General features: G+C 40.6%; 4 protein-coding genes across 4 annotated transcripts; 1 reads left to right on the top strand and 3 right to left on the bottom strand.

Annotated features, from left to right (window-relative positions):
- Positions 1–27: 27 nt before the first annotated feature.
- On the bottom strand, positions 28–1,548 carry LOC134666108 (uncharacterized). Its single transcript, XM_063523258.1, has one exon. It carries the CDS (start codon positions 1,504–1,506, stop codon positions 49–51), a length of 1,458 nt encoding a protein of 485 aa, XP_063379328.1. The 5' UTR covers positions 1,507–1,548; the 3' UTR covers positions 28–48.
- Positions 1,506–2,605, bottom strand: LOC134666257 (uncharacterized). Its single transcript, XM_063523410.1, has 3 exons — positions 2,593–2,605; positions 1,558–2,310; positions 1,506–1,523 (listed from the first exon to the last, which is right to left on the bottom strand). The coding sequence occupies exons 1-3, from the start codon at positions 2,593–2,595 to the stop codon at positions 1,506–1,508; spliced, it is 774 nt and encodes a 257-aa protein (XP_063379480.1). The 5' UTR covers positions 2,596–2,605.
- Positions 2,606–9,719: 7,114 nt separating this feature from the next.
- Positions 9,720–10,886, bottom strand: LOC134666256 (uncharacterized). Its single transcript, XM_063523409.1, has 2 exons — positions 10,866–10,886; positions 9,720–10,691 (listed from the first exon to the last, which is right to left on the bottom strand). The coding sequence occupies exons 1-2, from the start codon at positions 10,866–10,868 to the stop codon at positions 9,720–9,722; spliced, it is 975 nt and encodes a 324-aa protein (XP_063379479.1). The 5' UTR covers positions 10,869–10,886.
- A 1,403-nt stretch (positions 10,887–12,289) lies between these two features.
- On the top strand, positions 12,290–12,638 carry LOC134666363 (uncharacterized). The gene has a single exon (XM_063523503.1). It carries the CDS (start codon positions 12,330–12,332, stop codon positions 12,612–12,614), a length of 285 nt encoding a protein of 94 aa, XP_063379573.1. The 5' UTR covers positions 12,290–12,329; the 3' UTR covers positions 12,615–12,638.
- The last annotated feature ends 1,696 nt before the right edge of the window (positions 12,639–14,334 follow it).

Below are 14,334 nucleotides of genomic sequence, written 5' to 3'. Positions count from 1 at the left end.
TTATCCAAAAAGTAATTTATTAATTAATTTCTACTAAACTGGGAATATCTATGAACACGGCAAAAATGATGCAGGTTTGTTTTCGATATTCTCCATAGGTTTCAAATTATTTGAAAACATATTTGGCATCACATGTTGCATTACTAAGTTATACACGCACGGCGTAGATCCAATTGGTTGGCTGGGAACCAAAATGTTCTGCGGTTCCTTGGTTTTATCATTATAAATTCGTACATAGTTTGGGAAGAGTTTTTGGTAAAACGGGTGAGGCATATCGGCCGGTGCACATGGCTCCTCGAATGCCACTTTGATAGGAAGTTCTGGCATTTTAATCTCCGATAATGCTGGTGGTTGGGGAATGATGATTGGCTCCGGCGCTTTTTCTTCAGTTAGCCAAGGCTCAGGTTGAGAAATCATTACTGGCGGTGAAGGTATTTCAACAAGAGCAGGAAGCTCCGGCAAGCTTGCTGGGGGTAACTCGGGGGCCACTGGCAAAGGTGCTAGAGGTCGAATATACTCCGGGGCTACAATAGGCGCTGTCAGTTCTTCTAGGCACGGCGCTGCGGGAGCGGGCACATCTGCTACATAAATTGGCATTGCTGACATCATATAAGGGGGCAGTTCTGGAGCCTGCGGTATCGGCTTTGGTTCATAGTCTATTATATTGTACTCAGGCAACGGTTGTTGAAGGGCTGCGATAGGTATAAAAGGCATGGGCGCAATTTCAGGTTCGGGTGATTCAATTGGGAGCCCTGGCATTACGAATGCTGGTAATTCCGGGGCAGCGGGTAGTGGCGCTAGTGGGATCGAAGCTGGAATCTCATCTTCTAGGCTCGGCGCAGTTGGCTTGGGCAATTCTAGTTCTACCATTTGAATTGCGGGAAGCTCCGGCATTACGAAAACTGGTAACTCAGGAGCGGCTGGCACAGGTGCGAGTGGCTTGACGTAAGCCGGAATCGGCGCTGGAATTGGCTCATCTTCTAGGCACGGGGTAACAGGCTTGGGAATTTCTAGTTCTACCATTTGAATTGCGGGGAGTTCAGGCATTACGAAAGCTGGTAACTCTGGAGCGGCCGGCACAGGTGCGACTGGTTCGATGTAAACGGGAATCGGCGCTGGAATTGGCTCATCTTCTAGGCACGGGGCAGCTGGCTTGGGTATTTCTAGTTCTACCATTTGAATTGCGGGCAGTGCAGGCATAACGAAAGCTGGTAACTCTGGAGCGGCCGGCACAGGTGCGACTGGTTCGATGTAAACGGGAATCGGCGCTGGAATTGGCTCATCTTCTAGGTACGGGGCAGCTGGCTTGGGTAATTCTAGTTCTACCATTTGAATTGCGGGAAGCTCCGGCATTACGAAACCTGGTAACTCAGGAGCGGCTGGCACAGGTGCGAGCGGTTTGACGTAAGCCGGAATCGGCGCTGGAATTAGCTCATCTTCTAGGCACGGGGTAACAGGCTTGGGCATTTCTAGTTCTACCATTTCAATTGCGGGGAGTTCAGGCATTACGAAAGCTGGTAACTCTGGAGCGGCTGGCACGGGTGCTAGTGGTTCGACGTATGCTGGGATTGGCTCATCTTCCAGAGAAGGTGCAGCAGGAACCTCTGGCATTACCAAAACTGGCAATTCTGGAGCGGCAGGCAGGGGGGCTAGTGGCTCAATATACGCTGGAATCGGTGCTGGGATTGGCTCATATAGGTACTGCGCCGCGGGCTCTACTGCTACCACGTGAATAGGAATCTCTGGCATTACGAACGCGGGTAATTCGGGAGGCTGTGGCACCGAGATAGGTTCCAATTCAATTGTATTTGAATTTATTTCAACAATCTCTTCAGGCACAGGTTTCACTTCTATGTAAGATTCATGTATTTCCATAGGTGGTAGGACCGGAGCTGCAGGAATATTCACAGGCATTACAGGAATGTCTGCATATTCACCAGGTTCAGGAACGGATGCTGGTGGTTCCTCAATGATGACGGGAACGGGGAACTTCGGGATCGTCAATGGCGGCAGCACCGGCGGCTCAGGAATCACTAAAGGTTTGAACTCCTCAATCGGTACTGGCAGTTCATCCATTTGCAACTGCGGACTATCGCATTTTTCAACGACCAGTGGTGCGATGTATGTCGTAGGCGCAATAAGCTGTGGCTTGAATTGTGAGAGCGTTGGCTGCATAAATTTGCAAATTATTGGGGCTAGTTCAGGGCCAGATGGGCAGCCATTTGATCTGAAGGCTATGCCCATACGAGGAAAAAATTGAGCCGATGTTAATGTTGCCCCAAATAGGAACAGTATTGCCGCTTTCGTGATCTGAAATAATTAAGTAAAATTATGACGATGAAATATTATGCAGGTACCAATGGTACCATCGTTTAGTTACACTGTTAACTGACAATTTATACTCATTATTGCAAAAACTTAAGGTCCAATAATTCAGAGTAGCTGTTAGTCTTCATAGATCTAATTAAATTTTATGTAAAGAGATAATAGGCTTTCTCTATATACACAAAGATAAATATTTTAAGTAGGTACCTATTTAGTTGTTTATATTTTTGTATTTAAATATTTTATGCAAAAGATCATAGTACTTACCATGATCCCGAAGTTTGTTGTTAGACAATTAGCTTGGAAATGATGATAGATAAAAAAAATTGCATCAATTTATACTTCAATCGTCGAGTTGACGAGCCGATTAAAATTAGTATGTTTCTGAACCAGTCCCTTAATTACCCACTAGGTAAATAAATACGCATTAAAGCTGCTACTTTGAGAATAAACATAATATTTGTGAGAAGGGTTCCGTTACAGTACCAACTCAGTTTGTGTAGTAATAAAATAAAAATGATGATGATGATGATGAAGCAATAAATAATTTTATTTATTAGTTTCTATTTAAATAATTGAAAATATTAGATATGAAGTAATTTGACTCTCCCTCACATTCGGCGCGATTCAGGAAATGAATTAGAGATTCACTAGATATGAAATAGTAAAGATATGTGACGTTCCACGGAAAAAGGTACTATTGCCCCGGCTGAATATTGGGGCGGCGTTAATAATAGCGTAAGCGCCAGCCGCCATAAGCACAGAATAACTAATAGTACTACATAAGATACCTTTTGCCGTGGAACGTCACAATATACTTACTATTTCATATCTAGTGAATCTCTAATTCATTTCCCGAATCGCACCTATTGTTTTGTTCAAGTTGCAGCAAACTCTACTAAAAATAACACGGAGTTTAAAGGGTTCCGATTTAATTTTACCAAGTGAGGAACCTTAATGAAGTCAATAATTAGGTGAAGAAATAGTAGTCTTGTCTAATTAAAAAATAATACGTATCATATTATTTGAGGGTTAGAAAGCAATTAAGACTAATAACTTTCTGCTAAGCGGATATACTCAATTACAACCGAGAGCAAATAAACAGGTCATTTTGTGTGGATATTCTTTACAAAATGATAAGTTCTCATTGCTATTGGGTGTACATTTAAAAAATGATATTTCAAATGCCTTCTAGGTTTAGCAATGACATGTTTTACAAGGAAATTAGTGAAGGACTGGTATTCCGTACGCCAATAGTTTCAATTCAACTGCATCTACTCTACATACACCAACATAATTATCTTAGACTTCGGGTTAGACGACAGACGATATCTTAGAGGCTCTTATGCTATGACCATAATTATGTATTTATTTTCTTACTGGAAAAACTGCGGTCAAGTAGAGCCCTTTGGGTTCCCTTTGTGTGACATAAAGTTTCAAGTCATAATTAATGTATTATTTTTTGTCATATTATCATTAGTCCTAATTCTGAAACCGTTAACTTCAGGATTTTTGTAAAGTTATCCTACATACCTGTACCTATATGTAGGTGACTTAGGTGAGGTTAAGTTAGGTTTGTTTTATGGCAGCCCTGTAGAGCCACGCGTGTCTGAAAAAATAAATTATGATATGACTAACGAAATTGCGGACAAATATGACTTACGGCGCGATTCGGAAAGTGAATTAGAGATTAACTAGATACGATATAGTAAAGCTATGTGACGTTCCAAGGATAAAGGTACCTTATGGCGGTTGGCGCTTACGATTATTTATTTATTTATTTATTTAAACTTTATTGCACAAAAGAAAAACTTATCGTACAAAAGGCGGACTTAATGCCAAAAGCATTCTCTACCAGTCAACCTTAAGGCAAAGCAGAGAGATTGTGGATTATTAACGTCGCTCCAATATTATTGCGGCGCTATGCGACGTAAGCGCCAGCCGCCATAAGGTACCTTTTGTCGTGGGACGTCACATAACTTTACTATTTCATATCTAGTGAATCTCTAATTAATTTCCTGAATTGCAGCGCCAGCCGCCATAAGGTACCTTTTGCCGTGGAACGTCACATATCTTTACTATTTCATATCTAGTGCATCTCTTATTCATTTCCCGAATAGAGCCGTTATACTTTATGGGAAACAATAGAGACCCGGAACCCTTTACACGTAGAGCGGGCGCAGTTTTAACAGACTGACTTATGGCTTATCGATCAAAGCCTGGGGCTTAGCCAAGATGACAATCGTTCATTAGAAAACGCCAATGGAAACTTAAATTAATGTATGGAAGTTGTTACGTGACTTTTCGCAGCTTGTGTCATCGCGATATCCCTCTCGTTTGTCCCCGTCCCTCTGAAGTTCATTTTAGTTAAACAAGAATTATTATTAACTTCTTATAATTGAACTCAAGACTCGGTATGTGTATAAAAGTGTACAATAAACTCCCAAAGGCAATTAGAGACGAAGAAACAAATATTTTTATTTAACAGAAAAATTACTAAATATTTATTAGACAGCTGTTTTTACTCAGTGCAAGAGTTCTTAGATAGTTAATTATAGTAATAGTATTTAATATAGTAGTTTAGACATCGCAACCAAAAAACCTGTATACGTATATAATAAGCCTTAAGCCATAGTTATTAAGTTAGATTTAAGTTATATTGCAGTGCCCTACAGGGTTTCATAGCTGAACCAATATGATGTACTAACCTATGTAATAACCTATGAAAGCAATAAATACACTGATTAGGTACTAATTACTGATTACCTCAGTAAATAAAAACCGGGCAAGTGCGAGTCGGACTCGCGCACGAAGGGTTCCGTACCATAAAGCAAAAAAAATAACCGGAAAGAAATGCAAAAAGAAAACGGTCACCCATCCAAGTACTGACCACGCCCGACGTTGCTTAACTTTGGTCAAAAATCACGTTTGCTGTATGGGAGCCCCACTTAAATCTTTATTTTAGTCTGTTTTTAGTATTTGTTGTTATAGCGGCAACAGAAATACATCATCTGTGAAAATTTCAACTGTCTAGCTTAGCAACGGTTCGTGAGATACAGCCTGGTGACAGACAGACGGACGGACGGACGGACGGACGGACGGACGGACAGCGAAGTCTTAGTAATAGGGTCCCGTTTTACCCTTTGGGTACGGAACCCTAAAAATCATATCTGCTTCATCACAGTCTCCTAAGTTCCATAAGCCATAGTACAACCGACAGATTAGAGCGATTAGATATTATTGCAGTAGCCAAGGTGCTTAAAAATATCTGAACAAACAATTTCACGCCTTGACAATAGAGACGATATATTTGATGGTATCTGTATACTACCTAGTAGCATTTTCGTTGGGGCCCACGGTGCCAACGGTAGGGAAAACGTTGGGATGAGGTTCGTTCCGTAGCCAACATTAATTTTGTATTGGCCCACCATCGCATTTACCAACATTCGCTGTGACACAAATGCCCAACAATGGGCCTTTGTGTATTTTGGTACCGTTGGCTAAACAACGATAATATTCGTTGGCCCAATGATGACATATATCGCATTTACCAACATTGGCAGTGGCAGTGATGCTCAACAATGGGCCTTTGTGTATTTTGCTACCGTTCGCTAAACAACGTTATCATCCGATGGCCCAATGATGACAAATATCGCATTTACCAAGATTGGCTGTGGCACTGATGCCCAACAATGGGCCTTTGTTTATTTTGGTAACGTTGGCTAATCGACGATATCATCCGATGGCCCAATGATGACAAATATCGCATTTACCAACATTGGCTGTAGCATTGATGCCCAACAATGGGCCTTTGTGTATTTTGGTAACGTTGGCTAGTCAACGATATCATCCGATGGCCCAATGATGACAAATATCGCATTTACCAACATTGGCTGTGGCACTGATGCCCAACAATGGGCCTTTGTTTATTTTGGTAACGTTGGCTAATCAACGATATCATCCGATGGCCCAATGACGACAAATATCGCATTTACCAACATTGGCAGTGGCAGTGATGCTCAACAATGGGCCTTTGTGTATTTTGCTACCGTTCGCTAAACAACGTTATCATCCGATGGCCCAATGATGACAAATATCGCATTTACCAAGATTGGCTGTGGCACTGATGCCCAACAATGGGCCTTTGTTTATTTTGGTAACGTTGGCTAATCGACGATATCATCCGATGGCCCAATGATGACAAATATCGCATTTACCAACATTGGCTGTAGCATTGATGCCCAACAATGGGCCTTTGTGTATTTTGGTAACGTTGGCTAGTCAACGATATCATCCGATGGCCCAATGATGACAAATATCGCATTTACCAACATTGGCTGTGGCACTGATGCCCAACAATGGGCCTTTGTTTATTTTGGTAACGTTGGCTAATCAACGATATCATCCGATGGCCCAATGACGACAAATATCGCATTTACCAACATTGGCTGTAGCATTGATGCCCAACAACGGGCCTTTGTTTATTTTGGTAACGTTGGCTAATCAACGATATCATCCGATGGCCCAATAACGACAAATATCGCATTTACCAACATTGGCTGTAGCATTGATGCCCAACAATGGGTCTTTGTGTATTTTGGTAACGTTGGCTAATCAACGATATCATCCCATGGCCCAAGGATGACAAAAATCGCATTTACCAACATTGGCTGTGGCACTGATGCCCAACAATGGGCCTTTGTTTATTTTGGTAACGTTGGCTAATCAACGATATCATCCGATGGCCCAATGATGACAAATATCGCATTTACCAACATTGGCTGTGGCACTGATGCCCAACAATGGGCCTTTGTTTATTTTGGTAACGTTGGCTAATCAACGATATCATACGATGGCCCAATGACAACAAATATCGCATTTACCAACATTGGCTGCAGCATTGAGGCCCAACAATGGGCCTTTGTGTATTTTGCTACCGTTCGCTAAACAACGATAACATTCGTTGGCCCAATGGTGACGAATACCGCATTTAACAACATTGGCTGTGGCACGGATGCCCAATAATGGGCCTTTGTGTATTTTGGTAACGTTGGCTAGTCAAAGATATCATCCGATGGCCCAATGATGACAAATATCGTATTTACCAACATTGGCTGTGGCACTGACGCCTAACAATGGGCCTTTGTGTATTTTGGTACCGGTGGCTAAACAACGATAACATTCGTTGGCCCAGTGAGCACAAATATCGCATTGACCAACATTGGCTGTGGTACTGATGCCCAACAATACCAGTTGAGTTTGCTTGTGGCGTCACTAGATGGCGTTACTGTCTCCAAACATCGAAGTTATAGTTATTTTCTCGATTATTCCGGATATAATCATAATATTTTTAAAAAGTAACTTATAAATCTAATAGCTTTGACTATAAAATTTATACATATATTTAAAAAATTGTATTTTACCAACATTTTCTCAATTTAAATCTCAAAAAAACATAAATCTCGCTTACGAAGTTTCGAAGTGCGGTTAGTATATATACAAATTAGAGTATATAGTAAGTGTACTTGCTTCGGCAGTACATATACTAAAATTGAAACGATACAGAGAAGATTAACAACAACTGCTGCCTAGGGCCTTCATGTGGATACAACCAATGCCTACCGTAGTGTAATTGTAATAGGTATTTATCAGCAAAGGCCCAACGTCGTATTACACAACCACTTACTTCGTAGGGTAACTGTAGGACTCGTAAACAAAAGCCCATTACATAATTAGACTGTAGGCACACTATAAATTACACAACTATTTACCTACGGTAGTATTGTAAGAATCCTACACAAGGCCCAACGTTAAAGTTACAATGTTGGCCCTTTGTGGGACAAGCTGTGTTGGGCCTTCAACCTGGTGCACGACTACCTACCGACCTAACTGACTTGCCGTTGGGTAATTGTTGAATTTGCAAACAGAAGCACAACGAAAAAATTGCCCTTTTTTATTTTTTTGCAGTTGGCCCTACAGCAAGCCATACGGCCAAATGTAACAATTAACCAACCATCAAACAAATGTGTATAGGCCCAACCAGAACCAACACCGTTGAATAATTGTATGATTTATTTAAATAGGCCCAACGAAAAAATTACTCTAATGGCCCTCTGTTGGGAATCTTCGGGAGGGCCTTTGTCGAGGGCCCTCCAGCAAATCGTACGGCCAAATGTAACAATTAACCAACCATCAAACAAATGTGTATAGGCCCAACCACGGCCCAACCAAAACCACCACCGTTGAATAATTGTATGATTTATTTAAATAGGCCCAACGAAAAAATTACTCTTTTGGCCCTCTGTTGGGAATCTTCGGGAGGGCCTTTGTCGAGGGCCCTCCAGCAAATCGTACGGCCAAATATAACGGTTGCCCAACTAATACGTAAACAAAGGCCCAACAAAATCCCTACAAGAAAATGCTAACTACTTCAATGGGATTTAATAAATCTTTTTCAATTTCAAAACAGAGTTGCATTTCCTTTGTTTCCTTTAATTTCAAAATAATAGTACATTGTGATACAAGTGTCATGTGCTACGGTGGTCATTACACACGAGGCGATATAGTGCGCGAGCAGCAAGCGAGCGCGCAATTAAGAAAGCCCATGTGTGCAGTGTCGTGTTTCATACGACGTTTTCAACACACTTGCGAGGAAAAAGTTCGGCTCGCGCGTTTTAAGGTCGCAGTTCTACCTAACACTCCTCCTCGCTTCGCTCGTCGTCGTACCTATAACACCGACCTGCCTTAAACGAGTGTTATGTAAAACGCTCTATCGCCGCCATTTTCAATTTTAGAAAAAAGTTTTCCATGTAAAAGGAGCCTATTTTGACGTGTTCTATACTTTACAATGATTTAAAATATATGTTCGAATGACACCACTCTCGATGAAAATTGCTCCCTTTTAAAACATCAATCTTTGGAGGCGTCCAATTCGGGCATTTTTTGTTGTAGAGAAAAGTTTTTTCAATAAAATAAAAGATGCTTAGTTTGGTGTGATCTACACATTACAATCATTTAAAAATAGTGTCATAATGACACCACTTTGTCGAATAAAATTCTAAGTCCCACCTTTTGCTACAGTCCAACCAAAACGTTTGCTAAATAAATTTTTGTCCTAATAACATTTGACAAAGTAAAATCATGCCAAATGATAATTTGACCAAATAAATTATATGCGAAGTGTAGCTTTGCTAAAGGTTCCTTTGGGAAATGAAACTAAGTATTGCGATAAGTTTGTTGGGAAGTGAAATTTGGCAAAAGGTATTTGGCCCAAACGAAAGTAGGTACACCGTTGAAAATGAACTTTAATCATATGTGCTTAAAAGTAAAGGTAGGTAACCAAATTAAAAAAATAAGCATTTCACTTTTCAATTTATTAATCTTAAACTGGGACTTTAAATCCGATGCATGTACGGATTGTACGCGTTCACGAAAACATTGTGAGCAGGGAACAAGACTGGCGCTGGTGCAGGGAAGGCAGGCATCGTGATTGCTGGACGTACAGGCAATTTCACCACTGGTGCAGGCTCGCAAGGATCAGCAACTATGGTTGGTTCAGGGATAGGAACGATAGGCATTGGCACAGGTTCTGGTAGTGGCATAGGAACAATCGGAATTGGTACAGGTTTAGGTATTACGTCTGTAATGCAAGGTTCTTCAATGACCATCGACGGCGCTATCGGTGCAGGGATTTCTACGCGGACAGGAATTTCCGGGAGTGGCGCTGGGGGGAGCACAGGGGCAGGCGGGATGGTTAAAGGCTTAATAATTGATCCAGGAATGGCCTCAGGAAATACAACCGCCGGAGCCTCTGGAACCAGCAGAGGTTGATAGTCGATCCCATTCCCCACCGCCTCTGACATATCAGCTCCATGATACTCAATAATCTCAGGAAAAACAGGCATCGCTAGCGGCGGCAACACAGGCGCAACAGGAACGCTTACAGCCGACGAAATCGCGATTGGAGCAGGTTCATAGGGCTCCACAATAGGCATCGGTGGGATAGGCTCTGGAATCATAGGTACCGGGAATTGCGGGACCGTGATTGGTGGTAGTATAGGCGCTTCTGGGATCACTATAGGGTCACGTGCTGGCAATTGGATTTCCAATTCAGGCTTGTCACATTTCTCGACGACTAGCGGCGGGATGTAAGTTGAAGGCTTGATTAGCTGTGGCTTGATGAGTGCCAGGTTTGGCAGCATGAATTGACAGATGACGGGCGCTAAAGCAGGGCCGGAGGGGCAGCCATTTGAGCGCAGATATGGCATTAGGGACATATCGTAAGGTGTGGGCCTTGGCAGTCTTGGCATGAATTGGGCCGACGATATGGTCGCTCCAAAGACAAACAGTAATACTGTTTTTGCAATCTGGAAGAAATAATAATAAACTTAGTTGAGGGAGGATACAGCGGGATTAATGCGAAAAATGTATCTGTATTCAATTGTAATATGCCTATTAGGCATCATACTTGTTTTAGATTGTATAAGTCAAAGAGTAAATAGGTAGGTATTTATTTTTTTCAATTCAAAACAGGAACTTACCATGATCACAGTAGTTTGATGACAGACTGCAAAAACTAAGTAATGATTGATGAAACTAAGTACCCAAATTTATATCTACATTACTTTTAGTAGTTCCCGTTTCTTGGGAAATTCGGAATAGCACGTCAAACCTGTGCGCTAATTATTCATCAATAGTTTCACGCTAATCACTATTTAAAACCTAACGTTTCCGTTATGTGTATACAATGCAAGATATGCGATTAATAACTAAGGTACTTAACAAGTATATTAACGTATTACACTAGATCTTGAATATTATGTAAGTACGTCTGGAGAAAAAGGGTTCCGTACGAAGGAAAATTAAAAGTTGGTACCTCGTACCTATTTATTTTGAAAACCGTTCTATCAGACAATATCTGGCTCCTGGGAATTTGACTATCAATATTTAACTTAATGCTAACGCTACGTCTTACGTAGGCGAACAACGCGCGAACGCGGCGCGGCGCGGCGCGGCGAAATCAATCCTTTGATGCCCATAGAAGTGTCCTACGTAAGCGATCTCGTTGCGAACGCGGTGCGGCGCGATTTGCACGCGAATGTCAGGCGGCGCGGCGCGGCGCGGCGCGGCGCGGCGGCGGCCGCTTTCGCCGCGCCGCGCCGCGCCGCGTTCGCGCGTTGTTCGCCTACGTAAGACGTAGCGTAAGTAAGAGTCCTAAATAAATCTAATAACCTAATATATAATAACCAGAAGTTACCTATTTGTGCGAATAAAATACGTTGACTAAATAAATTTCTTTAAAAAAATTAGGAATATATGTAGTTTCTACTTACACTTCTTTTACATGCAAAAAAATCTAAACTAGCATTTAATTAAAACAAAACATCAAACTATCTTCAAAATATTTTCATTTAGATTTGATAGTCAAATGCAATTGCAGTTTATTAAAATTATCAGGTAAGTAGGTAATATGCCGCAGTAATTTTGACAACATATTTTTAGGCCAACTTGTAATCAGGTTTAATTTTTGTAAAAACTTTTAGTTACCTACAGATGTGAAGTCAAATAAAAATCAAGACACATTCGGTATACAAGGTAACTTGCACAGAACCCTAATTTCAAGTTATTGTTTGAATCAGAATAGTAACCTTTGCAATAATGCGGATGTTTAGTCGAAATTCGAGTTCGTAATTAGCAGATTATGACATATTATTATTTTTGTATTTAAGCTAACGTTTACTTTGTATTTGTCACCAGTCGGCTTTGAGTTAACCGATCATTCAACATGAACACCGTAAGTATTAATTTTCCGTACACAACTTTGCTCACGGAACATTTAGGTACCTAACGAAACTTAGAAAATGTACTCAAACGTGAGAGTAACGTCAGCGTTTGGCATATTATTTCAGTTACAATGCTTTCTTAGCGACTATTCTGATATGTAAAATGTTGTCTATACTTTACAGTTCATCATCCTGTCATGCCTCGTGGCCGTCTCCCTTGCCATGGGAGTCCCTCGTAGTCCTCTCGAGGCCGCGGCGGCCCGTCGCGCGCTCCCCGCCCTCCAACACGAGGAGATCCACGACGAATTCGGGCAGTATGCGCTCCGTTACGTCACGGCTGAGGGCACGGTTGTCTCCGAGCGAGGTCGCTTGATTCCCTCCCCCAGCGGTGGACATGTCCTGATCACGGAGGGCGAGACCTCGTACATCGGTGACGACGGCAAGACCCACATCACCAAATACAGCGCTGGTCTTGACGGATACAAAGTTGAGGAGTCGACCGCTTGATTTTGCTTTTCGAATTCAAAACCGTTTGAAGACGTTAAATTTACTAAATTTTATTTTACGGGTTCGAATTTTGAAAGGTAATTCAGTGAATAAAAGTGTTTAGTTTCAATATTGTTTTTTTACTCTAAATCATAAGCTGTATTAAAAAATTTATTAAGTCACCCCTATTTATACAAAAACACACATATCTAAACTGTGGAATCTATCGCCCGCGGTATTTCCGGACCAATACGACCTTAAAACCTTCAAGAATAGAGTCTACTCCCACATTTGAGGCCGACAAGGCACTTGTAACCTCTCTAGTGTTGCATTGCAAGTGTTCATGGGCAATGGTAATTGCTTACCATCAGGCGATACGTGTGCTCGTTTGCCTCCTATATCATTAAAAAAACATAAAAATAGTAACGAAATAAGCGTGAGGCTTATAGGAAATATTATTATGTACATTTTACGTCAAATGCCCTATTGGTTAAGCAGAAATGAAAACTAGTACCTATTAGTAGACTGATTTATTATTGGTAATTTCCTTACTAAGTAAAATGTAATCAAATGAGCCAACTATAAGTTAAAGTGTCACTTATCTACAAATTCATTGCGTGTTCATCTGCACCCACGTTAAGGTAATGTCTCAATAATTACTTCGAGTTTCGTCATAATCTTGTTATTTTAATCGGTTTAAAATTCAAATACATTATTTATTTATTTACGTTATTCCAGATGTTACTCTTGACTCTATGTCTCTATGGAATTGCGATGGGAGCTCCAACCATGTTCGAGGAACTAGCCACAGCCGAGTCCTTTATAGCAGCACCTCCATACATATCCATAACATATTCAGCCCAATTCGTTCCTGTTACTATGGATATAGAAAATCAGCAATTTACTTACAAAGAATTGGTACCAGAAGCAAAAAAAACAAATGGAGATTCAAAGCCTGCGAATTTAATAGCTGTCTGCCAAAGAAATCGCGGCATATCTGATTGGTTTTCCTTTTTACCTTCATTACCATCCTTATTCTCCTTTTTGCCCTCATTACCCTCCTTACCATCCGTATCATTATTATCATCCATGTTACCATCCACGTCTTCATTACCCTCCTTCTCGTTGCCCAATATAACACTTCCTCCTTTAGTAAACAACTTGAATTTCTTCCCTTCTTTCACTTATAACAATCCTAAGAATCCTAAGAGCGTGTACAGATCTTATTATACAATTCATCCAGGTGGTTTAGTTTTTCAGGTTCCTAAACCATAAAATAATTAACATTAATTAACATTCACAATAATTTAGTGTAAAATTGTGTTTTTTAATTTGTATCTGTATTCTGTACCTATTTAGCTTGAATTATTATGGAATAAAATTCATGTTAGTTCAATAAAAACTACTTTCTAGTTGTAAGTTGTGGTTTTATTACTTGAATTAAAATGAAGTATGTATTATGCGTTACCATAAACTTATTGGTAATATTTGATTTCAGAAACTCTTATAATACTTAGTAACTTTTGCCAGTCTTTTATGTGCATTATCCTATATCGTATGTCAATAATTATAGCAGAAACAAGTGGATAAATCAGACACAGGATCGTTATGTGTCGTTTTCAACGTAAATAAACGTCGATGAAGATACTAGGTTGTCGAGATAATGCAGACTTTGTTTACATTGAAAGCAATACATTATTGATGAAAAACATTTTAATGTTGTTCAAAATAAAATATCGAT

The sequence above is a fragment of the Cydia fagiglandana genome, chromosome 7, assembly GCF_963556715.1.
Source record: "Cydia fagiglandana chromosome 7, ilCydFagi1.1, whole genome shotgun sequence".
NCBI lineage: Eukaryota > Metazoa > Arthropoda > Insecta > Lepidoptera > Tortricidae > Cydia > Cydia fagiglandana.
This window is presented reverse-complemented; position numbering and strand designations above follow the sequence as displayed.

Excerpts from the sequence above, each read along its gene's own strand:
- LOC134666363 (XM_063523503.1), top strand. The coding sequence starts at position 12,330 with ATGGGAGTCCCTCGTAGTCCTCTCGAGGCCGCGGCGGCCCGTCGCGCG.
- LOC134666108 (XM_063523258.1), bottom strand. The coding sequence starts at position 1,506 with ATGCCTGAACTCCCCGCAATTGAAATGGTAGAACTAGAAATGCCCAAG.